This window comes from Sapajus apella, unplaced genomic scaffold (assembly GCF_009761245.1).
Source record: "Sapajus apella isolate SASKATOON/1434 unplaced genomic scaffold, GSC_monkey_1.0 scaffold20, whole genome shotgun sequence".
NCBI lineage: Eukaryota > Metazoa > Chordata > Mammalia > Primates > Cebidae > Sapajus > Sapajus apella.
In genome coordinates, this window is record NW_022436960.1 from 8,282,713 (window position 1) to 8,309,528 (window position 26,816).

Sequence of the window (26,816 nt, forward strand, 5' to 3'; positions counted from 1 at the left end):
ACAATTTCATAGAACCCACACTAAAAAAAACCAAAAAGTAAAATGAAACTTTCATGGCAATATATCAAAAAAAGTTGATCACTTCAACATGTAACAATACAATGATTAATGAGATGCTGAACATTATTTGGTAAAGAACACATACACCTCGATTCGGACTAGCCATACTTTAAGTGCTTAGGAGCCACGTGGGGCTGGTGGCCCCAAGCTGAACAGTGCAGCCCAGGCAGCGCGGGCGCCCAGTAGGTTCTGCTCACGCCCAAGGGCTCAAACGTGGTTGCTCAAGCCCACCACACCTCACCTGGAGCGAACCGACCCATCGGGGAGTCCACTGAAGAGATGTCTACATTTGGGCATAAATTAAGACGATGCTCTTTAAGCCAGCCGCTTATTTAACTCCCACCAATATTTTATAATTCCTACTAGAAGATGTGGTGGACGGTTCTGACCTATGCAAATGGACAGTGTACATACACAGGGCTACCGTCTATTTCTCATTATCTGGGGATCCCAGTTGGGGTGGGAGCCGAAGCGGGTGTTTGTAAATTTCACCCAATGCGGAGGCCCCTGCACCACTAAGGCGGGGAAGCGCAGGGGAGTAGGACGGTCCTTTAAAGACGGGAGGGAGGTGATCAGAGGGGAGGGAACCTCTCCGGGGAACAACTACGGCCACGTTACGGTCTGTGAGTGTCAGAAGGAGCAACAATGGAGGCAGTCGAATTCCGAGAGCCCGGAGCGTCCGCCAAGTTTAGCTAGCACCACAGCCTCGGCGCGCGGGTTCCCAATGGCCGCAAAGGCTCCCGGCCGCGGCTGCAAGAGCTGCAGGGTCCAGTCACGGCGCTGGGCCGCAAACACCGCCTCCGCCTCCGCGCGCGGCCCGCTGTCTCCCTGCTCCTGAGTGGCTGGAGGGCCGGGATTAACCTTTCACCGCCGCGCTCTGTCCAATCACAGGCTCGCTCTCATGCCGCCACGGGGCGAGCGGAGCGTGGGTGCACGGAGGGGCGGTGCGGGCGCCGGTGGGATTCTCCAAGCGGCTGTGCGCCGTTGCCGCGGGCCGTGCGCGGGCTGCGGGCCAGCCGGGCGCTGCGCAGTCTCCGCAAGCGCCGGCGGGAGGGGTCGAGGCGGAGGCGCGGCGCAGGCTGTTGCAGGCCCAGGTGAATGGAGTAACCTGACAGCGGGGACGAGGCGACGGCGAGCGCGAGGAAATGGCGGCGGGGGCAGCGGCGCCGGGCGGCTCCGGGAGGCCTGGGCTGTGACGCGCGCGCCGGAGCGGGGTCCGATGGTTCTCGAAGGCCCGCGGCGCCCCGTGCTGCAGGTGAGGCGGGCTCCCGCGGAGCAGCTTTGTGTCCGGGGCGGGGAGCTGCTAGTCTGGCCGCGCTCCCGCCTCCGCGCCGAGGCCCGCGTGCCTGCCCTGGGCCCCAGCCGCGCGTCCAGGCCTGGCGGGCGCTGGCGGAGGGCGCGGCCTCTCCTGCCTAGTCCTCCCGCGCGGCGCGGCCTGTGGGCCCGGCGTTTGCCCGCCGCGGCTCTGCTCCTGGGCCCCGACCCCGGCGCCTCCCGGCGAGGCAGCCCTGGGAGACTTTCCGGGCCACCTTAGCATGGCAGGGGATGCTGGCGCCTGCCCACTCCCCTGCCTGGCGAGGCCCCGGGGCTCTTGACAGGTCCCGTCACGCGCGCGAAAGTGGCACGGGAGCGGCGGAGGTGGAGACGCGCGCCTGGCCACCCGGAGCACCCTCGGGCCCTACTCTGACCCGGCCGCTGGCTCTTGGTCCCCCCCGGGAGGGTCCAGTGTAACAACTGGCAGGGGACCAGATCGGGCCCGCGAGACAGGGGCCGAGGCCATTCTTTTGCCCCTCCCCTCGGATGTTTTTGTGCCTAGACCCTGAGGAGGAGTCTTTCTTCAGGGTTTTTGATTTTGGGGAAATCAGTGTATGTTTTAAGTTATCACGTCAGATTTATGTAGATTGTCCAGAAAAGCTGAGTTGCCCTGATGGCTCTGCCTGGGGGTCAGAGCTGGCAAACCACTGAGTGTTTCCGTAGGATCCTGAAGATCCGCGGAAACGTGGAGAGGAGTCCTTGGTCTGTAGAATTCACTCAGTGCTTTTGTGGAGAGAGTTGTGGTTAAAGGGACACGTTCCTGATCTACACGGTATGTTCAAGTATTCTTAGGACTTTCAGGTTTTAAAAACATTCATTTGATGAAAGAGGATCACTTGGAGTCTGTGCTTCAGTCTTCGAATAGTATGAATCTTTGTCGTCGTGATTGTCAGGTGTTTTCCGTGGTGCTTGTTTTCAGTCAGTGGAAAAGGCCTCAGGTAGGAGTTAAGTAACTCGGAAAATATTGTTAAAAATGTGCTTTTAGAACAGGTTAGCTATATTGACAATGTATTGGTGTAAACATTAAGTTTTCTAAATGAAAATATGCATCCTAACCAAAAAACTTCGTTTATTAAAAGATGGGTTTGGGATAAGCCAGGTACTAGAGAAAAGTAAGTTTGGATATTACTGATATCTTTGGGAATTAGGTTCTGAAATGGCCAGTTTATTTTGCAAAGTCTTCTTTAAGAAGACGTGTATATTATAGGAATATGTGCTGTATACATACACATACATATACAATTATTTCAAAGCTTCATTTTAGGGCATATTCCTTAAAACTCAATAGATTAAGAAACTAAAAATTTTAACGTGGTCTCTATAAACATTGATCATGGTAACATAGGTTTATAGGTTTACTCATGACACTAAAAATGCTCTTTTAAGAAAAGACGAGTTCTTTTTAATTTGGGGAGAAAAGACATTTTCCTACTGTTCTTTATAGTAAGGGCCTGCTTTACTTTTTGTGCTTCCATCCCATCTTTGAAGGGTAAGCGTTGACTGCTGTATTTTGCCTCTGGCTCAGTGTGTGAGTTGTGTAACTGGGTTGTTTTGGCTCTTACTGAGCTTTACTGTCTTGGTTTTAGAAGACATTTTCTTTTGATGTGGCTCATGATTCTTATTTGACAGTGATTTTGTGGCGTCATATAGTGGATTGTACAGTACTTGCAGTGCTGCCTTCTAGAGAGGATGACTTTTATGGCATTGACATGTTTTATCCTCTACCACTATCTGACATGTGAGGCGCTTGTTTCATTTGAGAAAGTAGATAAATTTCATAGACATTCTCTCACTTGTGAGCCTACCATGTCATGGTCACGTTTCCACTTGCTCATGGCAAAGGAGATTAGGACAACATGTTATTAAGTGCCTCCTTGTTATATGCCAAAATATTTCAGGTTCTTCCACATACATTCTCTTTTAATCCTCACTGTGACCCCGCGATCAACTCAATATTGTACTTATTTTACAGGCAAGGAAACTTAAGAGTCAGTGATTATTACTCCGAGTTAGGAATCTCAGAGTCGCAGAGCTGAGGTCCAATTGTGGTTCGGTTTCAGAATCCTTGCAGGCATACTCTTTGCATCGCATTGCTGTTCCAAATGGATTTCAGGGGGAAGTTCTGGATCACATGTAGTGAGTCCTCAGTCGAGACTTGTGGAATGAATGAAGTTGTGTCTAACCTGAAATGTTCAGGTGAATGAATGTTTATCTGAATATTTCAGATAGTTTTTTTTTTTTTTGGCATGATAAAATATGCATAACATAACGTTGAACCATTTTAAGTGTACAACTAGGTGGCATACAGTACATTCACATTGTTTTTATTTATACCAATATCCATCTCCGTACTTTTTCATCTTTCTTAAACTGTGCTCATTCACACTACTAATTCCATCCTATCTTCTGTGCCAGGGAACCACCATTCTACTTCCTGTCTCTGACTACTCAAGAAACCTCCAATAAGTGGAATCGTACAGTATTTATTCTTTTGTGTCTGGCTTATTTCACCCTGCATAGTGTCTCTGCAGTTCATCTATGATGTACATGTCAGAATTCCCTTCCTTGGAAAGGCTGAATGGTATTTCATTGTATGAATATACTGCATTTTGTTTTTCCATTCATCTGTCCATGGTCACTTGGGTTGCTTACATCTTTTGGCAGCTGTGACCAATAGTGCTGTGAACATAGGTATACAAATAATTCATTGGAGTCCATGCTTTCCCTTCTTTTAGATATATACTTAAAAGTTGTCACATTGTTTCTTGATATGAAAACACTAGGCTAGACTCAGAATTTATTGCAGTATGAGTTTTCTCAGGGTTCTTCCAAACAGTGATAATTTGCTACAAACAACTCCTCTGTGTCAGCAAAATCTGTAATCTCTCTGAAGCTCAGGATTTACTCATTTTTATGATCTTGGTTCCTATCGTATTGTCTGGCAAGTAGGTATTCGAAAACCTGATCAAACATGGAGTGATAGGCTTTATTGAATACGAGAGGAAGATATTGGTGAGGTCTTTGTTTAATTTGTATAAGGAGAAAGTTGGAGCCAAGTGATTTATTTTGTTTACCTTTTGCTGTGCCTTTTGGACGTGTAAGAGCTTAGCTCATCCTGAAAGCCCAATGGATATGTATTATAATAGCTCTTATTCAGGTTTCTTTGCAATTTATGACTTGCCAAATGATTGTAGTTATCTGAGGCAGCATTATTTTCTTGGTATTCTACCTCCTTAGCCTGTGGGGCTTGGACCCTTTAGTCCTTACTTACTTATTCTTTGATGTTTACCAAATTATTTGCATGATAAAGGCTGGTTTTCAGTTCTTCCAAATTTCTACCAAGACTCTAGTATTGTACATTTACTTAATAGTTTATGATGTCTACTTTGTGAAAGGATTTGAGATGATCTTATAATAGGAAAGTATTAGAGTACTGTGAAAATAATGGTAAAGGTTGGTAGTGTAGTATGTGGAGGCAGAGAATTAGATCAATGATTAGGGCAAGGATAATTGAGTGCCTACATGTAACTCATATTGATTAATGAAAGGAAGCATACCAATTAGGAGAAGTAGATTTTTCTCTTGTATGAAGAATAATCAATCTTTTGGATTCTTACATTAAATAACATTAGCAATATGTGGAGAAAATGTTTTACATTTCACCAATGATAGAGAAACGTTTTTTTCACATGCCATTTTAGAGAAAATGGATAAAAGCCTCAGGCATAATAGAAAAGGTTGAGTAATACAGGTGTGCACTGTTCCAGTGGTTTGATTCATTAATTTGTCTTTCACGTGGTGTCCCTTGAATGTCAGTTGTCTTATTCAGGCTGTTGACAGATGCTGAATAACAGTCCATTCAGGAATAAACTCTCTGGACAACGTAGGCAGTGAGGATTTTCCAAATAGGAATTCTTAGCCAGTCTTTAGGAACATGTGTTGGTCTAAAAAGTAAGACTGCTTGTATGGTGGTGTATACTTGATGAATTAATACAGAGAGAAAAGCATTAATTTTGAGATGTAGCTGGTGAAATTGACATTTTCAGTTATGTAACAAAGCCTTTGTTAAAAATAATTCTGAGTACAAAATGACTTTTTCATCTAAAATTGTCAATGAATTGTTGGTATACCTTTAACATCCAGTTGCTGCATTATACATTTTAAATAAGTGACTAAGAAGATGCCACAAAACATTGTCTGAAGGTGTCAGTAAGACCTGTTACTAGAAATAAGACATGACAGGCCTAAGGTTGGCTTTAGAGTTTTTATTTTTGAGGTTTATAACAGCGTTACATGCTCTTGGCTGTATTAAGGTTTATAGAATAGTAAGGATTAGATTTTTCATGCATATTAATTACCAGACATGATGCTTGGTGTATCGGAGACACTCGGATTTGTTGAGTGAATAAGTTAATTTATAATATTTTTTGAAGTATTTAGAAGCTAACACAGTTTTGTGGAGAAGAGTATTGCTTGCATATTTAGGCTTTTAAAATTATTACTATTCTGATTTTGGACAAATCATGCTGCTTGGTCCTTTTTGCTTTGTGAGGTACGTATGATTATGTGCACAGAAACATTGCAGACTGGGGGAAGTGTTAGGAATCATGGGAGAAAATCGTTGTCAAATTGGAGTTTTACCCAATTGCACTCTCATTGTTGGCACAGACTAACTCTGTTGTGTTTGTTCTTTCTTTAAGTGACAGCTCAGTGTATGCAATAAAGCAGGGATTTTAACAACACATTTGAACAATTCTTCTTGAGGATTAGAAAACGAGGTCAGTTAACCAGTTCAGAATGTTAAAAAAACAAACTGTACTTAGAGAAGTTGAATAATGGGAGAAGACTCCCAATTTAAAAACTGATCTTTGACATGATGTAGGAAGGTTCTTTGATTAAGAAGTCAGATAAGTGACCGGGTTTGAAGGGGGGGAAAAAGGCAGTAGTTGTATTTAATCCTCTGAGATATTTTGAGATTGCAGGATTTCTGTCTTTCCTCTTTTGGTAACAGCCTGAGTGGGGTGAGATTAACAGGAGAACACAGGCTCTCTTCCTCTTAGGCATCCTGCTGCCTCACCATCACTGTCAGTTGCTTCGATTCATAGTATTTTAAGCTCTTTCTACTTTCCAAAATTAAATATTGATATTTTATCACAGCCTTGTAGAGATGCTTAAGAAGAAGTGTTTGGTGTCAGTGAGACCAGGGTTCAAATCCTGATTCTTCAACTTTATAGCCAAGGAGCACTGAGCATACGGCAGCGTCTCAGTCTCAACTTCCTTGTCTATAAACTGTCATGGTAGTGTTTGCCTCTTGAGGTTTTGAGGAAAAAAAAGGAGCTTCTTAAACTCTCATGTTACTAGCATTTGATAAAATTTAGGTGATGTTATTTTTCTTTTAAATGTGTGTATTAGAGAAAATTTTAACATGCAATGGTCTTAAAATGATTAGATTATATGGTGAACCCCCAAATTAATATTGAAATGTATGGTTTAGTATTAAAGTGGAAGATGAAGGAAAAGAGGGCTTGAGAACAGTATTTTACAGACAAGTTTTCTAGGAGGATTATGTATACTGGCTCAGCTATCTTAGTTGGTCTCTGAAGTAGGGATACTAAGTGTAATAGTGCCTTAAATGTCTCTAGCTTTCCCTGAATAACACGTTCTTCATCTGCTGTGCATGAATTAACACATCATGCTTGAAAACACACTTCAATCCAGCGCATAAAGCCAGTGTTTTATAAAATAAACCTCAGGTTAGGTTTTATGTTTCCTTATGATTAGATTCAGGTTTTAGATGGGTATGGTGGCTCATGCCTATAATCTTAGCACTTTGGGAGGCCAAGGCAGGAGGATCTCTAGAACCCAGGAGTTAAAGGTAGCAGTAAGCTATGATCGTGCCACTGTATACCAGCCCGGGCAACAGAGCGAGACCCTGTTCTCCTCTTTCCCCTGGCAAAAATAGATTGAAGTTTTGTACTTTTAGTCAGAAAACTACATGAGGCAGGTGTTGTCAGCTTGTCCCAGTTTTGGTGATCTTAGCTTTGTCATTTGGATTAAAGTGCTATCTATCAGGTTTTTCTACTGAATAAAAATACCAGTTTTCATTAGTAATTCGTAGGTAATCTGCAGAAATGCTTTCAGACTATGTAAATATTCTTTAGTAACCTTCACCCAATGGTTTTAGCATCCATTAAGGATTCTTGCTTCAATTACTAATGTGATGGTTAAAAATGGTGACTTTTCTGTCATTCCTTCTACATTTGTTAGTTGACATTCAACAGAGTTTTACCCTGAATTTTAAACCTAACAAGATACAGCTTCTTTTTTTTGTTGTTGTTGAGTCTGAGTCTTGTTCTGTTGTCCAGGCTGGAGGTCAGTGGTATGATCTCAGCTCACTGCAAACTCTGCCTCCTGAGTTCAAGTGATTCTCCTGCCTCAGCCTCCTGAGTAGCTGGGACTACAGGTGCAAGCCACTACGCCTGGCTAATTTTTGTGTTTTTTTTAGTAGAGACTGGGTTTCACCATGTTGGCCAGGCTGGTCTTGAACTCCTGACCTCAAGTGATCCACCTGCCTCAGCCTCCCTAGGTTCTGGGATTACAGGCATGAGCCACCATGCCTGGCCTGCAAAAGACAATTTCTAAAATGAGAAACTAAAGTTGAGAAATGTCTTGAGTTTTTGGGTTTTCCCAGTTACACCTATAACTTTAAGATTAAAATTAAAATTGTTTCTGAAACATCTTCAGGCTAGTTTGTATTAATGTGGAAGAGAATTTTGTAGTTGTTGAGAGACCTGGGAAGAGTAGAATGGTGTAATCAGATGATATCATCATTATCATCGAACTAACTGATACCTCTCTAGCTTTAGCAGTTTCTAGTTAGCCCTGAATTACTCTTTTGGGCTTGGGTGCCAAGGTCAAGGACATTAAGCTTGTTAAAACATTTGGGTTGTTTAAAGTCTTTTAAATGTAGAAAGTATCTAATTTGAGTTTCATATTTGACCTATATAAAAAGCTGTATTAATTCCATAGGTGTTAGGGTTAGATCATTAAAGCTTATTCTCAACTTTGAATTAATCAATAAAAATTATTAGGCCGGGCATGGTGGCTCATGCCTGTTGGGAGGCCAAGGTGGGCGGATCACCTGAGGTCAGGAGTATGAGACCAGCCTGACCAACATGGAGAAACCCCGTCTCTACTGAAAAAACAAAAAAACAAAAAAACAATTATCCGGGTGTTATGGCACACGCCGGTAATCCCAGCTACTTGGGAGGCTGACCTACATGGTGAAATCCCATGTCTACTGAAAATACAAAAAAAATTTGCCTGGTGTGGTGGTGCATGCCTCTGATCCCAGCTATTCCAGCAGCTGAGGCAGGAGAATTGCTTGAACCCGGGAGGCAGAGGTTGCAGTGAGCCGAGATCACGCCACTGCACTCCAGCCTGGGCAACAAGAGTGAAAACTCTGTCTCAAAAACATAAATAAATAAAAATTATTAATGGATATTTACTTTCCTACATTCCAAACTACCTAGTTGTTACAAATTTACAATAAGATGAAAATTAAACAAATCACAAACTATGTAATATGAATGAAAGTAAAGTATGAACTTATCTTAATGGCAGGAACAGTTAATATATGGGGCAGTAATATAATTAAGCACACGATGATTTAGGTGGTATAGCTAGCCCAAGTGTGCTAAATGAGAGGGGAGGGGACTAAAGTGATGGAAGTTTTTAGGGAAAGTTGAGGGGTGGGGTTTGTGAGAGGTGGCGAACATGAGATGTTACACAGAAGTTATGATGTAGTGCATCACACTCTTGCCTGGACCTTTTAATATGTTTGCTTTCCTGTCTCAGTAAACATCCATCTTAACTCAGTAGTCTCTTATGTTCATTTTGTCTCTGGATTGACCTCCCTTTAGTATTTAAGTATTAACGTTATGTATGTTAAAACAGCTTGACATAGAGAAAATTGTGGCTCCTTTTTCCCAGTGGATGCTCTTTCTTGGTGTCAAGGCAGAGAATAGTCATGAATTGAACAAAATTCTAGCACTTGTTGCACAGTGTTAAAAATAAACTATGTGCCTATAGCCTCAGCTACTCAGGTGGCTGAGGTGACAGGATGGATCACTTGAGCCCGGGAGTTCAAGGCTGTAATGTGCTATGATGGTGCCTGTGAATAGAGTGCCTGGGCACTCTAGCCCAGGCAAGATGGCAAGACCCTGTCTCCAAAACAAAGAAAAAGAAGAGTAAAGCACAGAAACTTGGAATCAAATGTCAGCCTTAAAACTCACCTTGAAAGCTAGTGATGTGTTAAGTATTTATGTCTCTTGAAACAAAACTGTAGGGCAAATGTTATCGGTAACTTGAAGGTAGAGGCTGAGTATCTCTGCTGTTCTGATGTGTTGAAATGTCATCTTTCTGAGAAGTACTCTAAGTAGTAAGCGGACCTTTGGCTTGTAGCCTAGAGACATTTCTTATATGGAGATCTTTGTTGAGTGGAATTTGTTAAGATGGTATTTGACCTGTGTTCACCTTCAATTCTGGACAAATCTAGTTTTCGGCATGATTATGCTGAAATCTAAACATAGTACATTTATGTTACAGATTTAGAGAAACCCAGAAATTTATTTGGTTCAGAGAGTAGTGCATGAAAAGAAGGCTAATGAATTTATGGTTTAAATTGTATGTAGTATGATACTGTACAATATATATTGGTTTGTCTTCTACCCTGTTTGTAGGCATACAAGGCCTGAAATCCTTAGAATCTCCAAAGTGATGTCTTTTTGTATGCTAATGATTGACTGGTGACTGGTAGCACCCCTTCAAAATGGGGACTGGTTACTGGAAAGACCAAGGCATGATTAGAGGTTTGAACTTAGACCCACCCTCCAACCTCTGGGGAGGAAAGAGAGGCTGAAGGTTAATCTTGCCCAGGTAATGAGTCTCCATAAAAATCCTGAAGCACACAGTTTGGAGAGCTTCTGGATAGTTGAACACATGGAGGTTTCCTGCAGTGCAGCTTGCTCCGGGAGAGCTTGGAAGCTCTGCACCCCTTCCTCCATACCTCACCCTGTGCGTGTCTTCATCTGGATCCTTGTAATATCCTTTAATTAATTAATTTTTATTGAGATGTGGTCTCAAACTCCTGGCCTCAAGTGATCCACCCATCTTGGCCTCCCAAAGTCCTAGGATTACAAGCCTGTGCCAGTGTACCCTGCCTGTAATATCCTTTATAATAGACTGGTAAACATAAATAAATTTTTCCCCAAGGCCTGTGAGCTGGTCTAGCAAATTAAATCCTAGGAGGGGGTTGTAGGAACCCCAGTGTATAGTTAATTTATTGATCAGGAGCACTGGCAAAAAATAACGGGATTTGCAGTTGACATTGAAGGGCGGGGGCAGTCTTGAGGACTGGAGCCCTCAGCCTGTGGGATCTAATGGTCTCTCAAGGTAGATAATGTTGGAATTGAATTATTAATAGAAGACACCCAGCCGGTATCTGCTGTAGAATTGATTGCCTGCTTGTTGGTAGGGAGAAATCCCCACACATTTGGTCACAGAAATCTTATGTGTTGTGTGAGAACAAAGGAAAAACAGTTTGTGTGTGTGTTTTCCCACTCAGATACTCAGGTAAATTTTACCACATTTTGTGCCTTAATGGGGAAGATTTTTACTTTTATTTATGTATTTATTCTTGAGACAGGGTCTTACTCTGTAAGACTTAGCGGGGTGTGGGCTTTTATAGGCGCAGAATAGGGGAGTGTGTGCTGATTGGTTTGTGAGTATTCAAAACAAGTTAAATGCACCACTCAAAGGTGGGCATGACAGTGTAAAAATCCAATTAGAGGAGCATAGGTATATGTAAGATAGGTGAAGGGTGAGGATCAATCAGAGGAAAGCGTGCCAAATAGGAAACAGGTTCTCCGGTCCATGGATTTATCTGAGACTTGTAGCTTGGCCATCATGCTTTAAACAGTCTTTGGTTTGAAGGTGGTGTTTTACCTGGGACCCACCGCTGTCTGCCTAGGCATTGGTCTGCCTGCTGCTGCTCTCACTATAACATAAGCATTTCTGTTCATTATAAACTTGCCATTTTAAGTGGCTGAATTCAACTTCACCATGTAAAATGAACCATAGTTTACCAGACCATTCCCTCATTCATTGTTTGAAATGTAGATTGGTGGTGGGGAGCGTTTCTTTGCTATTATAAATGGTAATGATGAAGGGAGCATTTCTATATAAAGTATTTTTTGGTGTGTATGTGTGGTAATGGCTAGGTTAATGTGCAGGGAATTTTAATTAAGAATGACAGAAATGTAAAGTTAATACCCATAGTGTTAGGGTAAACTAAAAAAAAAAAATTCTGTTAGAAAGACAAATGACAATTCAAAGTAAAAATATAAATAATTTTCTGTTTTGTATTTAAATATAAAAAGATACCAATGTTTAAATTCTTGAAATTACTATTGTTTCTTTTTAGTCTCTTAATCCTTGGTTTGACCTTAATCTTTTCATAATCTATATTCACTAAATAATAATTGATGGATCCTTGAAATACTTGTTTTACATACTGTGGGTATTTTCTTTTGAGTTTTTTTTTTAATTTTCAAAACACTCATGATCGTTATTTCTTGTTTATCTGTGGAACATTTTATTGCCTAAGAAACAGTTCAGTGAAATGTTTTCATTGATGTCTGTCCAGACAATAAGTAGTACACAGTATTTTTTGTTTGTTTTTCAAGAGAACTAGTGAATACAAAGCTGTTTAAATTTACTTTATGTTATGTACCATATTTTGTGATTTAATTGCGTTCATTTTCATCTTCATGTAAATTCGTAATGGCTAGCTTGTTGGTATGTAGGGGAGGAAAACTTTTCCTCCACCCACTTAGGCTTTATTGCTGGGATCTGTGAATTAAACTAACAAAAAACGTTAACAGAAGAGGTTTACAGCTTGTACTGATGTTAATATTTTTGTGTGCACAGGAGTATCAAAGAAAATAAGTAAAATCCCAAAGAAACACTTAGATTCAGAGGCTCATATGCCATCTTAACAAAGGGTGATAAATTGTGAAAGGACAAAGGAGAAGAAGTTTGGATTTCTAGGGTTCATAAACTGTGGGAAGGTGATTAGATGGTGTATGGAGGAAACCAATGGTAATAAAGGGTTATTTAGTAAGGTTTGTTTATGCAAACTCATCTTGGTGCCATCTCTTTGTGCTGTGGTAAGGGTTGTTGTTCTCTTCCTGGTGTAGAAGAAGGGGGAGTTTATGCCTTACCTTACTTTTAAGTAGAAAGAGGGAGGGCATAGAACTTTTCCTGAATCTGTTGATTTTTAATTGCTTTCAGCTCAAAATAATATACCAAAGTGGCGTATTTGGGGGTGGCATCTCCTGATCCCCCTTCAGGAGTTTGTGGTTTTTCAGGTTAATCTGGCTATAAATTGTGTATAAAATCTTCCATGCATTATATGATTATCCATTTTCTATGCAGAATCTTAGGGTTAATGAAACATTTTAGGTTTTAAGGATTTTGTAAAATTTTAAAAGTTTTAAGAATTATGCTTTAAAAAATGGTTCTAGGTAGAGGTAGTAATAGGATTTTCTGTGTTCCAAGCATTTTATTTTCTCTCTACCAGTTTTAAGATCGTGTGTAATCCTCATAATAATCAGGTGTTTATGTTTATAGGCAGGGAAACAATGTTAGGGAGGTAACGGAGTCTGAATTGAAACCTTGGTATTCTGATCTGAACCCCTTGCTGGCGTTAAGATAATTTTTAAATGAAAGATATGTACAAAGGGAAAAAAAAAAAAAAGGCTGCTTACTTTATCCCCAGTTGCCTTACTCAGTGCCTTCTGCATAGGCGGGTATACCTGAGGAGGGAGTGACAGTGTATAGATGTTACTGAAAACTGAGAATCAGCGTTTTGAGGCAAATATGTACATTAAATACATATTTATATGTATAGATATAAATATCTATATTAGTATTGAGGCAAGAGCATCAATTTGCTTATGAAGTTAGCTAAAAACATCTGAGACTTTTTCTCCCTCTGCAATTTAGAAAAGGGAAGTAGGCAGGAGTTGTTTTCACACAACTCGGATTCATTTTCAGTGTGGCTGTTTGGCCACTTTCATTTTCATTTTTAAAAATTCCTCGCTGTAGTTGGGCAGCCTGTTTTAGGGCTTCTCCAGTATTTAAGTTCTGAGAAATGGAATTTTGTTATTTGATGTGAATACTGTTTGAGAATTGGGCTATATTTAAAAAATAAAAAAGCTGAAGTTAGGGAAATGCAATTAAAACCAAAATCTCCCAACCCAGAAAATTGCTCCACAAAGGTAGAAAGAAAGAAATCAGGGTTATTATTGAATGAGCATTAAATCAGACTGCTGTGCACATCACAGGCAGTCACTAAAGGGATGGCAAAGACTGGAAGAGATCTTATGTTTTATGCAACTAAGTGGTTACAATCCATTACATCCATGTTTTCAAGATAAAGTTGCTAATTTTTTCACGTTTTTATGACTAGAGGTAGATTTTACACTTTGGAGTCAGGTGACAAATTAGGCCCATCTCCTCCTAGGAAACCAGGAGATTGAGTGTTATTTCCCTTGGTGATTACATTTCAGAGATGGCTTTCAGGTCGTTAGAAAACATAGTCAAGTTTTAAGACTAGAGACTTAAATTTATGTACATTGAAAGGGAGGGAGAAAGAAATTCTGGAAAAGAAAAGGGAAAGGGACCTTTTCCCTTTTATTTTCAACAGGGAGAACTATGCCTCTTATTTTGAATTTGTATTTGTCCTTATGTCAACAGTTGGTATTTTGTATCTATACCATGTATGTCCTAAGTAGTGTAGGCGTGGTTGTGGTTAGTGCCTTATCTCACACAGCACTTTTGCTGCTAGGAACTTAAAGTGCTTCATACGTTTTTTGGTTTTCTCTGTTAGCTTACCATGAGTATTGCTTAGAGTGTTTTAATGTCATGGTTATATTGTGGGTTTTTTTGGGACTTTCTGGAAACTGCATTTTGGGCTTTGTGAAAGTAGGAATAAAATCTGGACGGTAATATTTGCAAAGTTAATGATATCAGAATCTGTGACACATAATAACATGGATGAGTTGGAATTATTCTGTCACCAATTTTGAAAATTCACAGCAAGAAGTTCTAGGTGCCTTTAGACTTCAGATCTGAGTGGTTAGCTATTTCTTGTTACTAGCCTTTGAAAAGATACAGCCTCATTACTGCATTTAGATGGTAACTTGGATCACGTTTGCTGGTTTGAACTAAAACTTGACTGAGTGCCTGATATGTGGCATGCCAGTTTCAGAGTTATCTTAAAGGGGCCTATGAAACAGGATTTTGCAGGTTTGTACTTTACATCACAGTGATCAATTAAAATAAGAATGACCTATTAGCTTTGACTTACCAGTGTAAAATAAGTTGCCATTGTACTTGACTTACTACCTTTCTAATGTATGTATGGAATAGTCAGTGGAAATAACTCGGATAACTTAGCAGTAGTTTTGTAATCATTGAGTTACATTGAATTTTAAAGGATTATCAACTTAGAAATTTGATTACGGCATTTCTAGAAATGAGGTGAATCTGAATTAGAAATCATCTCTAGAGAGTGACACAGCAGGACATCTTCGTGTGCGTGGTCTTTGCATCCTACTAGGTGGCGGTATAGAATGAAATTAAAAATTAAATGAAGTCTCAGGTAGCCTTAGAAAACAAAAACTTGGCTGGATGCAGTGGCTCATTCCTGTAATCTGCAGTATTCAGTACAGCATGGTACTGTACTGAACACTGTAGGCAGTTGAAACACAGTAGTATTTGGCTAATCTTATGGGACTGTAATGCTTTAGGAGGCCAAGGTGGGAGGATTGCTTGAGCCCGGGAGTTCAAGACCGACCTGGGAAACATGGAGTGACTCCAGCTCTGCAAAATAGAAAAAAAATTAAAAAACAAAAAGAAAAAAAATGAAATGCACACTCTGACATATTGGGAGATAGGAAGATATGCTCACATATAGCATGATACTGATTTATCAAAGTGTATAAGTATTTTTAAAGCCAAGTTTTACTGGGGGAAAAGGTAATTTATTTAATGCCAAGAGTTCTCCCTTATATCTAATTGGATTGTACTAATAAGTTTTTTTTTTTTCCTGGTTGCATTAGAACATAATATCCAAATTTTAAAGGGCAGTTCTTTTAGGCATGCATTGTCTTGTCGCCCAATAGATAAAAAATTTTATGAGGGATCTTAAAAAGTAGAACATTTCTTCAAGTTGGTTTTTAAAAATGAGTTGTCTCCAGGAACAGAAAGTCAAACACCACATGTTCCCACTCACAGGCAGGTGTTGAACAGTGAGAACATGTGGACACAGGGAGGGGAGCATCACACACTGGGGTCTGTTGGGGGGGGGGACTAGGGGAGGGACAGCGAGGGGTAGGGAGGTTGGGGAGGGATTACATGGGGAGAAATGCCAGATATAGGTGATGGGGTGAGGGGGCGGGGGATGGAGGCAGCAAACCACATTGCCATGTACGTACCTATGCAACAATCCTGCATGATCTGCACATGTACCCCAGAACCAAAAATGCAAAAACTCTTGACTGCAATAAACAATCAATAGTTGTCTCTTCTAAAATTTCTCTCTGATTACTTTTAGGTTACCTAGGGTATGAATTAATACAGACTTGGAAACTCTGAAAGAACTTAGAATCAGCATTTTGAGGTAAATATGTACATGCTAAAGTAGTGTTAAGGTTGCCCCAGTTTGCTTTGTTGACTTTTTGGCAAAACAGATTTGTGTATGAAGTGAGAATTTTAACCTCCATGAGCATGTCATTTAAAGGACTGGCACTAGTAAAAAGAGACCACTGCTGATTTGTTTTTTCTGAGCTTATGATAATGAAAGCAATGCAGAAGGTTCAGACCTGAGCGCAAACCCAAGTCTGGTGTCAAATCTAGCAAAATCAGTATTTGTTTATCAAATTAAGCCTTCTGTATCTACATTTATGCTTTCTTAGTTTTTGATTCATAATCTCTTTTAGAGCCACCCCAGATTTAAATTTCTGCCTAACATTAACAGTTAACAGTATTCTTGAATTCTTTTATTCATATGTGAATTCTGTAAAAATTTGTAGTGTAGATGTAACTGTTCATTGAGTTTGTATTTTTGATTTTATTTTGGGAAATTAGAATTGCCAATGGATTTCATACTTTTATTAAAGACTTGCTACTGGGTTATTTGGATTTTGCAGCCAAGTACCTCATCTGGTGATCTTCTTTATTTCCTTTATATATGTGAATTTAGGAAATAACACCTAATTTGTTTCATTTTTCTATACAGTACTCTCTTTAGACTTTATTTACTTTGTTTGATTTCCTTTTTAGTACTGAAATCAGTTTTTGAACCTGGCTCTAGCTTTTTATTTCTCCCAGATCTCTGGGAATTAGACATGCTATTGTTGTAGCTTATGCTCGTGTTCTTTGTTTTAGGGTAAGCCTTGGTATCCTAAAATAATCTAAATGTCTTTTGTTTAAAATTTAATTCAAAATAATGGCCTTTTATTCAACTCTTCATATCAGTAGGGCTCTCTTATAGATGTGTTTCTGTTCAGTTAACAGGAATCTTAAACTTGGCTATTTTTGCATTTATTTTTAGAGCAGAAGCTTGGGCATGCTGTGATTTTCCAATAAACTGCTATCACAATGTCAAAATGCAGTTCAGACAACAGCAACACAGAGATCTCAAACATTAAAACGGTAAATCTGTGATTTATCATATGTGGAAAGAGGAAGAGAGTTTATTCGTGTCTTTCTTTTCTTTTGCTAAATTACAGTCATGCGTTGCTTAATGACTGGATATCTTCTGAGAAATGCATTGTGAGGCGATTTTGTCATTGTGTGAACATCATAGAGTGCACTTAATTCACATAAACCTACATGGTACAGCCTACTATACACCTAGGCTATGTGGTATGACCTGTTCTTAGGCTGCTAACTTGTACAACATGTTCCTATGTTGAATAGGCAGTTGTAACAGAGTGGTATTTGTATATCTAAACATACCTAAGCATAGAAAAGGTACAGTAAAAATACAGTATCATAATCTTGTGGGACCATAGTTCACTGAAACATCATTATTGATTCCTGACTGTATTTCTAAGTGCTTAATACATGGAAACTATGAAACAACCTCACCAGTTTCATGAGGGTATGTTGTTTGACCAGAAATTTAAAATCTAAAGCTGGGTGTAGTGGCTCACACCTGTAATCCCAGCACTTTGGGAGGCTGAGGTGGGCGGATCACGAGGTCAGGGGTTCGAGACCAGTCCAACCAACATGATGAAACCCCGTTTCTACTTAAAAGAAGTACAAAAAATTAGCTGCGCGTGGTGGTGTGCACCTGTAATCCCAGCTACTTGGGAGGCTAAGGCAGGAGAATTGCTTGAACCCAGGAGGCAGAAGTTGCGGTGAGCCAAGATTGCGCTACTGCACTCTAGCCTGGGTGACAGAACAAGACTTTGTCTCAAAAAAAGAAAACAAAAGAAATTTAAAATCTATAGTTGAAAAACCGTCATGTGGAGCTGTTTTGGCTCTGCCAAAGCAGTAAATGGCAGCCAGTTTATCTGTGAAACTAGAACCTTTGCTTGCCAGCAGGGATTCAGATCCTTCATTAAGGCCAAGTTTTAAAAATCTGTTTAAACATGCCAAGAAAGTAAAAATTGGCAAAATTATAGGTTTTCCTGTTTTCGTATTACAGATTACCTATTGAATTTTTAAGTCTTGAATTTGTTTTCCCTAAATAGAAAGTGCATTACTGGGGCCAGTCATTGTCCACTAAATGAATGAAAATTAATATAAACATTGTAATCTTATGGAAAATATAATTGGAAGGGTTAAATTGTTGCCCTTTATGTCCGTGTACATCCTCTTTCCTGTACTCATCTGTCCGAGCTTGTAGGAGTGGGATAGATGTGTGTTTCCAAATCAAATAGAAATATATCTTGATCCATTCATGATTCTGTTCTATGCATGATTGTGTGGACATTCATGAGTCACTAATTCAGTTTGCCAAATATTTAATTAAAAAAATATATATGGAACATTGTAGCAGGAAATTTAAGAGGTGCAAAGCGAGAGACTCATGTCTTGTTCTTACAGAGCTGTGCTCCAGTAAAAGAATAAAGTGTACGTTGTGTATATGTGTCTATGAATAGATGCAGAAATCTGTGATATAAATTATGAAAGGCAAATAGAAGCTGTTTGAGGCTTTAATGTCATGCAGGTGGACATTGTTTTCATTCTAACAACCTGCAGTTTTTTGTTTACCTTGTCCTGGGTGTGGTTCTGTACAGTGGGTAATAAAGGTAAGGGTAAGATATGCAGCTCCGCGATCCAAGGAAATTCTCCACGATCATATTTTAGTGAGAACAGAGATTTAAGAGAAATAAGAATTCTTCTAAAATTACAGTAGTACACTTTATGGATTAAGACTGTACCCCAAGCCTCTGTAATATAACTACTAGGATCACTTGGATTGAGCACACAGGATTGAAATACAGGATTAAACACTTGTAGTTGGTCGATCAGGGAGGATGCATAATATGCCATAGGCTTTCAGCCAACAGGGATTGTTCTTCCGTTGTGGAAATTACTGTTAAATGGTGGTGAGGCAGCAATAGGGATAGCATTCTAAGCTGGGTCAATAATCTGAACGTAAGCTTACAGGTGGGAGAAGTCAGGCACTCACGAGTAGGGGATAGTACTCTTCAGACTATATTTGGGACTAGATATTACAGAGAGATGTGCTTTGCTTAATTTCCTTTTTAAATATCAGCTGTTTAATGAATTCCCTTCCAATAGTTTGTATCATTTTCTTACGTGTGGTTTTTTTTGTGAAAGGTGCTAGAAACCTTATCTTTTCAGATATTTTCAGTTACAGATGTTATTTCTGTATTTCCTTATTGTTTGGTATTTCTTTTTACCATGTAACATATCTGTTTTCTCTTTATTTAGAGCCTAAATGTTGATAAATACATACCTTTTGTTTCTCTGGTGTTTTTATTCTCAAATTGATTCTTAGGAACCAGCTACCTAACATTTTTCTAAACCCTGTGAATGTTGTAGGGTGTGGTGGGACATTTATGAGAACGGTTGTGTTTATAAGAAAAAAAAAAAACCTGTCTTTTGAGATACCAGGAACAGAGCCCAGACATTGGGGAAATTTCCAATTCCTCCTTTTCCAAGCTCTTTACCTACTGGTTTGTAGGAATAGGATCGGCACATTTGAGTGAAGTTGGTGTCTTGAGGTGAAACTGAGCATGCAGAACAGTGGAGGCCTAGGGCTAATTTTCCAGATAGAATTGAGTCTTCGTTGGTCTTGGGCCAGCTTCCCTTCCCTGCCTGTTTTCTCCCTTGCGGTTTTATGAGAGGGAAGAAGGAAACAGGCAGGCCAGGGAAGCTCTCTGTGTCCCTCCCTCTCTTGTGCAGAGGGAGAACTGTCCAGATTTTTCATCAGTTTGTTTCGGAAACAAAACTTTGCAGTTTCAGAAAGAATTTACTAATAGCAGAAAGTAAAAAAATATTCATAAGGACAAATAAGGATAATTTTCAGTCTTAGAAGCTTCTTGGTAGATCTCATCCCTGGTTCCTTGGAGTGTAAAGACTCTTGACTTTTCTCCTACAAACAAAGCTTTTCAGCTTGGTTGGGATCTGGCTGCAGTATTTGTTCATTGTCTCAATATTTCTGACCTAATGACTTTCTGCTTTAGTCCCTGACCTTTTCTCTTTACCTTTCCTTTTCCCTTCCCATTTTCCTTTACCTTCCCTTCTCTGTTCCCTTCCCCTCCCCTTTCTCCTTTCCCTTTTCTTTCCCCTCCCCTTCCCCTTCCCCTCCCCTCCCCTCCCCTCCCCTTTCCCTTCCCCTTCCCCTCCCCTCCCCTCCCCTCCCCTTTCCCTTCCCTTCCCTTTCCTATTTCCCTTCTTCTTCTACTTTCCCTTTTCCTTCCCCTTCCCATTTCCCTTCTCCTTCCACTTTCCCTTTACTTCCCCTTCCCCCTTCCTTCCTGTTTCCCTTTCCCTTCTCCTTTCCCTTTTTCTTTCCCTTTCCCCTTTCCCTTCCTTTCCCTTTTTCCTTCTTTCCTTCTTCTCTCCCTTCTTTCCTTCTTTTCTTTCTGTTCATATTTGTTATTTGCTTTCCTCTTCTATTTTCTACCTAGACCTTCTACAGTAAGTGATTATAGTGATTTAGAGAGTGTCATTAGGTTTGCTTGTATCCCAGAGTATTCAACCCAAGCTAGCTTGGACAATAGAGGAATTTGTTGGCTCAGGTAATTGGAAAGTCCATTAGGCTGGGCTTTGAGGTGGGTTGATCCAGTGATTTATTGATGTCATCAAGGACCCAGGTTCTTTATTTTTACCGTCTGCGGTGCTAGTTTCATCCTAAGGCTGGGTGTTTTCATGGGTCTACATAGTATAGTTGCAGGAGCAACTACAATAATTTCATGAGTCATATTTAGAGGGAAAGAAAGTGAACTACTCCTCTACAGTCATCCAATGAAAGTCCTAAATTTTTTGCTGTTGGATGAGCATGAACCAATTCCTCTGGCCAAGGGTGAGTCATAGGCCCATCAGCTTAGGTTTGGGTGTCTGGCAGATAGCAGAAAATAAGAAACTAGAGCCTAGACAACATAGTTAGACCCTGTCTCTACAAAAAATTTAAAAATTAGCCAATTGTGGTGCTGCACACCTGTGGTCCCAGCTACTTGTGAGATTGAGGCTGCAATGAGCCATCGTTGTACTACCACACTTCAGCCTGGGTGATCAAGTGAGACTCAGTCTTGGGGGAAAAAAAGGAAAAGAAACTGGATCCTTGAAGACTTCAGTGAGCCACTGTTTGACTGAGACCAAGCAGAGTCGAGCATGGCTGTTACCTGTGGAAGAATTGGAGTGGGTATTTGAGAGCTAGCCAGAGTCGCCTGGCCTTGTTTTGAATACGTAAAGGATTGAAACATTTATTTATATTTGAGCAGAAAATGAAGAAAAATATTTATGTTGGCAAGAATAAGAATAGGACAAATATATGTGCTGTACCCTTTTTTCCCCACTTGCTTTATCAGCTCTGTATGTGTGTCTGTCGTGTGTGTGTGTGTGTGTGTGTGTGTGTTTATCTACATGTAGATTCTTTTTCTGTACCATTTGAGAATAAGTTGCATATATTATGGCTTTTTACCCCTAAATACTCCAATGTGTATTTCCTAACAATAAGGGTATTGTCTTACGTAACCACAGTCAGTTATATCACCTTTAGGAACTTTTAACCTTGCTGTTATCTTGTTTTAAAAATTGGCTTAATAATGTCCTTTATGAATGAGATAATTATTTATGTTCTTTGCAGCATTACTCATAATAGCCAAAATATTGAAGCGACCTACGTGTCCATCAACAGATGAATGGGTAAGGAATTGTGATACACAAATGCACATAGAGGAATAGTATTCAGCGCCAAAAAGAAGGAAATCCTGCCATTTGCAATAATGCAGATGAACCCAGAGGACCTAATAATAGGGATAATAGGCAGGCACAGAAAGCCACATACTGCCTGATGTCACATGTGAATTTAAAAAGTAGAAGTCTTACAAACAGAGTAAAAGAGAAGGGTAGAAGGGTGGGGGAAACGGGGAGTTGTTAGTGAAAGGGTACAGAGTTTCAGTTACGTGAAATAAGTAAGTTCCAGAGATCCAGCATACAGCACGGGGTCCATGGTGGATAACAGCGTATGGAATACTTTAATTTGCTGAGAGAGTAGATCTGAAGAGTTCTCACCACACCAAAAAATTGTAGCTATGAGAAGAGGTGGATATGTTAGTTAGCTTGATTATAATAGTTCACTGTATATATGTGTGTCAAAACATCACACTGTATACCTCCAATATTGCCCATTTTAATTTAAAAAAAAAAAAAGTCTTTTATGGCATTTTTCTCCTTCAGATAGGATCCAGTCTAAGTTCAGGTGTTACATGTAGTTGTCACGTGTCTTTATAGTCTCTGTTTCTTCTTTTAGAATCGGGGGTCCATGTGCTTGTTTGTTACACAGGTATATTGCATACCGGTGGGAATTGGACTTCTAAGTCCACCTGTTAACGCAAATAGTGAACGTAGCACCCAGTAGGTACTTTTTCAACCGTGTCCCACTTTATCACCTTCCTCCCTTTGGAGTTCCCGCTCTGTGTTACTTCCATCTTTATGTCCTTGTGTAGCCATATAGTCTTTGTTAATCTGGAACATTTTTATATTTTTCTTTGTATTTTATAGCATTGACATTTTTGAAGAGTATACTTTCCCCAGCTTTAAAAAAGTAAAACATTCTTAATTTACTTTTAGACTGTTTTTCTAGAGTTAGTGGCCTCTAGGATCTCAGAAATGTTGGTAAAATAGACTTCCACATGGGGTTCTTGGCAGTTTTATTAAGAAAAAAGTTTAACTGATGAACCTGCAAACTCTCAGGGCTTCCTGAATTCAGGAAAGTGCATACTAGGCTCTGGTACTAGGGTAAAAGGAATGGCTGTTGGGGCTTTGATGCAGCAGAGAATGAACAGACTTTCTCATGAAGAACATAGTTCTCTTTGATCCAGGGAAATTATGGCTTAATATTATCTCATAAAGTACTCTGTGTACTTTGCTTGTTCCTTCTGGAAAAGTGATGAGCGTGATTGTGCTGCCAGGTCCACAGATATGCTGTCTTGCTGAGGCTCTCAGCTCCTGCTTTGGGGTGCCCCTGCACTGCTTATTTGAGATAGTACTTTTTGGTAGCTGAATGTTGAATTCTTGTCAATGGAATTAATTTCTCAAATTAGAATTCAGTATTGTGCCTCTGTGTAAGAGACCCTATACTTGAGACGTCTTGTTGAGTTAGTTGCAGCAACTTAAGTCTTGTGTTGTACTTAACATGTCAGGAAATTCAAAAGTTTTGTTTGTTAAGTAACAAAGAGCTGAATTCTCTCTTCTAGTTTCATAGAGTAATAGCAATGAATATTCCAAAGCAGTGCAAGAGAGGGAATTCCCTTTTGAGGGGCGAGGAAGTCCTGCTGACAGTAAAGCCAGTGATAGACTTTCACACAGATACTTCAAACCCTGACCCTCTGTTTGAAGGTTAGAAATTTTAAGGATAGTTGTTATCATTTTACGTCATCAAATTTATCTGTGGGAAGAATTATATGAAATACAGAAAAGTGCTTAGATGTCATGAAAAATTTTCATTTCACAGAGTGATGTCATTTGTTTTAATTTATCTAGGATATACATAATTTTAAAGATACATATTTAAATATGTGCATTTATAATAGGTTGTCAATTGAGAAAAAGGCCTTCTGTGTTCATGGGCTCTTGATAAAGTGACGTAATTTTAGCAGGTGTCTAAATCTTTCCTGGTGCAGGCACAGTGCTAAGTACCTTCCATACGTTATCATTTTGTCAATAACAATGTCATAGAATATACAAAGAATGTTCAAAATATATTTATGTGTATATTTACATATTTTATATATGTGCATATATTTAACAAGGCATACTGTACCTATTTTCTTTTAAAGGTTTATTTTGGACATTGTTCTATGTCAAGAAGTATAGATATGTGTTATAATCTTAATGGATTCAAGTATTACATGATATAGTCATACCATAATTTATGTAGCTTATTTTTTACTAGATTTTAAAATTATTTCTTATTTTTAAGTAATAATGCAACAACGAATATTTATGTACATGTCTTTGTGCAGTTGCCTGATTCATTCTTTAAAACAAATTTCAGGTGTAGAGTCACTGGATAAGGTACAGAATGCTTGACTCCCAAAATGATCCTTTTAGATCAAGAAAAAGCTAAAACAATTATAGGAAGAGTTTTAAAGGCTCATAGGAATGATATTCTGATGTTTCTCTTGTTTCTGTGCTTTCTTTTGTTTTTAACCCTGCATGGTTGTGTAATGGTATTCTTTTTCCCTTTTGTAGTAAGCTGTGCTAGAACAAAAATGCAATGAAAGAAACACTGGATGAATGAAAAGCCCTGCTTTGCAGCCCCTCAGCATGGCAGGCCTGCAGCTCATGACCCCTGCTTCCTCACCAATGGGTCCTTTCTTTGGACTGCCATGGCAACAAGAAGCAATTCATGATAACATTTATACGCCAAGAAAATATCAGGTACTAATGTGAACACTAATACTGGAGCATTCTTCACTAAAATGGAATAAATTAGCATATAGTTGACACAACTTACATAAAACTCATTTACCCTTTCAAGCCTCCCACTTCTGATTAATTTTCTCATTCAAAATACTTTTATTCTTAATAGTCCTTTTCTTTTCTAACATCTGCTGGGTAATTGGATTTGATAGTTTTATTTGTTAAGTTCCTTTTTTTCTCCCTCTGAAAACCTCACTGTTCCTTTATATTCACTTGGATGTGTCTGTCCTAGTGAGCTGGGTAGGAACCTAGATTAGTTTGAGAATGTTCAGCCATGAACTGGCAGAACCATGATTACTCTAAGTTTAGTCATTCATGTTATTCTAGAGAAGTATTCTGTGTATACAAAAATAATGTTTAAAGAAAGGGTAAATGCCATTTCAACATGTATTTACACAATCCAGTTGTATATAGCAGGCATTTTATTCCTCTGAGTGTTGTTCCTGTATAAAGATGTAGACTGTGGGTTTGTTGTTGTTGTTGTCGTTGTAAATTTATTGGAGGAAGATTTTAGAAAATAGTGAAATTTCCTGATTTAAAATAAAATCCAATTTTATAAATTTTGTACTTTAGGTAAGAAGTGCATAAACTTTTTTTTCACCATGTTTCTAGGTTGAACTGCTGGAAGCAGCTCTGGATCATAATACCATCGTCTGTTTAAACACTGGCTCAGGGAAGACATTTATTGCAGTACTACTCACTAAAGAGCTGTCCTATCAGATCAGGGGAGACTTCAACAGACACGGAAAAAGGACGGTGTTCTTGGTCAACTCTGGTAATAAAAAATTATTTTTTCAACTTGTGCTAGGGAAATTGGATGGGATTTTATGTTTAAACAGATTTTCTCTGTGTTTCTGAAGTTAAATTATTGAAGAAAGTTTGACGGATAATGCACTCTTTGAATCTCTTCTGGCAGAAATTATTTTGTCCTATTTCTTTTTGGTGTTTCTCTTAAATGTTCTGGTTCTGTATTTCTTTGAATGGATTATGTTTAGAACATAAGTATTGGAACATGTGTACGTTAGGACATAATCTATTATAAGTTGTTACATTTATTTTTGTTCTTGATGTTTTAGCTTCACCAAGTATGTGAAAAGGTACTTAATTATAGATAGGTAACTTTTTTACTTATGCTTTTGCTATATCAGTTGTATTAATAGAAAGAAAGTTACATGCTGCTTAGAAATTATTCAGTTAAGAGTTTAAAATACTGATTTTTATATGCTTGGATTATATGTAAAAATAAAAAATATAAAATAGGAACCCAAGCTTGCAGGCCTCTAATATATTCATGTCGCTGCCCTCTTTTTTTAGATTGTCTCAGTATAACTATGTGCTTTAAACACGTGTTAGACTGTCTCGTTTCCATCTGATTTTATTGAAGAAAACAAGAGGGTGGCTTAGAGGAAATCAGCTGTGAAGAAGAAAGGTGGTGTAGGGTTCTCTGAAGCGAGTGACAAAAAGTGAGGTGGCAAGTCTAGTAGGTGCCATTTTTTGGAGGATAACCTTGGAACTGTGGTTTTAAAGAGGCTATCAGAAGCGTTGTTGGTCTAATAATGATGATTTCTGTAGACTGTTAATTTTAGTAGTCCAGAGAGCCAACTAGGCAAGATTGCTCATATTTACATGGAGTATTATATTTGTAATCAGCAAACCAGGTTGCTCAACAAGTGTCAGCTGTCAGAACTCATTCAGATCTCAAGGTTGGGGAATACTCAAACCTAGAAGTAAATGGATCTTGGACAAAAGAGAGATGGAACCAAGAGTTTACTAAGCACCAGGTAAGACTTGTAGAGAAATTTCACTTTATAAATCCCTACAAGTCCTTGACTTGGTTTGTAAGATAATCTTTATTCTTGGTTGTCTGATTTGGGTTTGAAAACTAATTTCCTGTACTTAATCAGCCTAGAAACTAGTCCTGATGTACTCTCTCTTACTGTAAGTCTTATCTTAGAACTAAAGAAAGGCCAGGTACAGTGGCTCATGGCAGTAATCCCAGAACTTTGGGAGGCTAAGGCGGGTGGATCACCTGAGGTCAGGAGTTCAAGACTAGCCTGACCAGTATGGTGAAACCGTGTCTCTACTAAAAATACAAAAATTAGCCGGGTGTGGTGGCATGCACCTGTAGTCCCAGCTACTCAGGAGGCTGAGACAGGAGAATTGCTTGAACCTGGGAGGTGGAGGTT

At 39.4% G+C, this 26,816-nt stretch overlaps 1 protein-coding gene across 4 annotated transcripts in view; it reads left to right on the forward strand.

Annotated features, from left to right (window-relative positions):
- Window positions 1-1,101: 1,101 nt before the first annotated feature.
- DICER1 (dicer 1, ribonuclease III) overlaps window positions 1,102-26,816 on the forward strand; it is a 70,516-nt gene continuing 44,801 nt past the window's right edge. Inside the window, exons 1-6 of one of the 4 annotated variants that reach the window (XM_032287507.1) lie at window positions 1,102-1,315; window positions 16,055-16,120; window positions 17,054-17,154; window positions 24,400-24,588; window positions 25,243-25,405; window positions 26,281-26,411. In XM_032287507.1, coding sequence (XP_032143398.1) covers window positions 24,445-24,588; window positions 25,243-25,405; window positions 26,281-26,411 — 438 coding nt within the window. In that variant the 5' untranslated portion in view covers window positions 1,102-1,315; window positions 16,055-16,120; window positions 17,054-17,154; window positions 24,400-24,444. Of the gene's footprint in view, window positions 1,316-16,054; window positions 17,155-24,399; window positions 24,589-25,242; window positions 25,406-26,280; window positions 26,412-26,816 lie in introns of all 4 variants that reach the window. The other 3 variants (XM_032287508.1, XM_032287510.1, XM_032287511.1) reach the window with 3 other exon arrangements.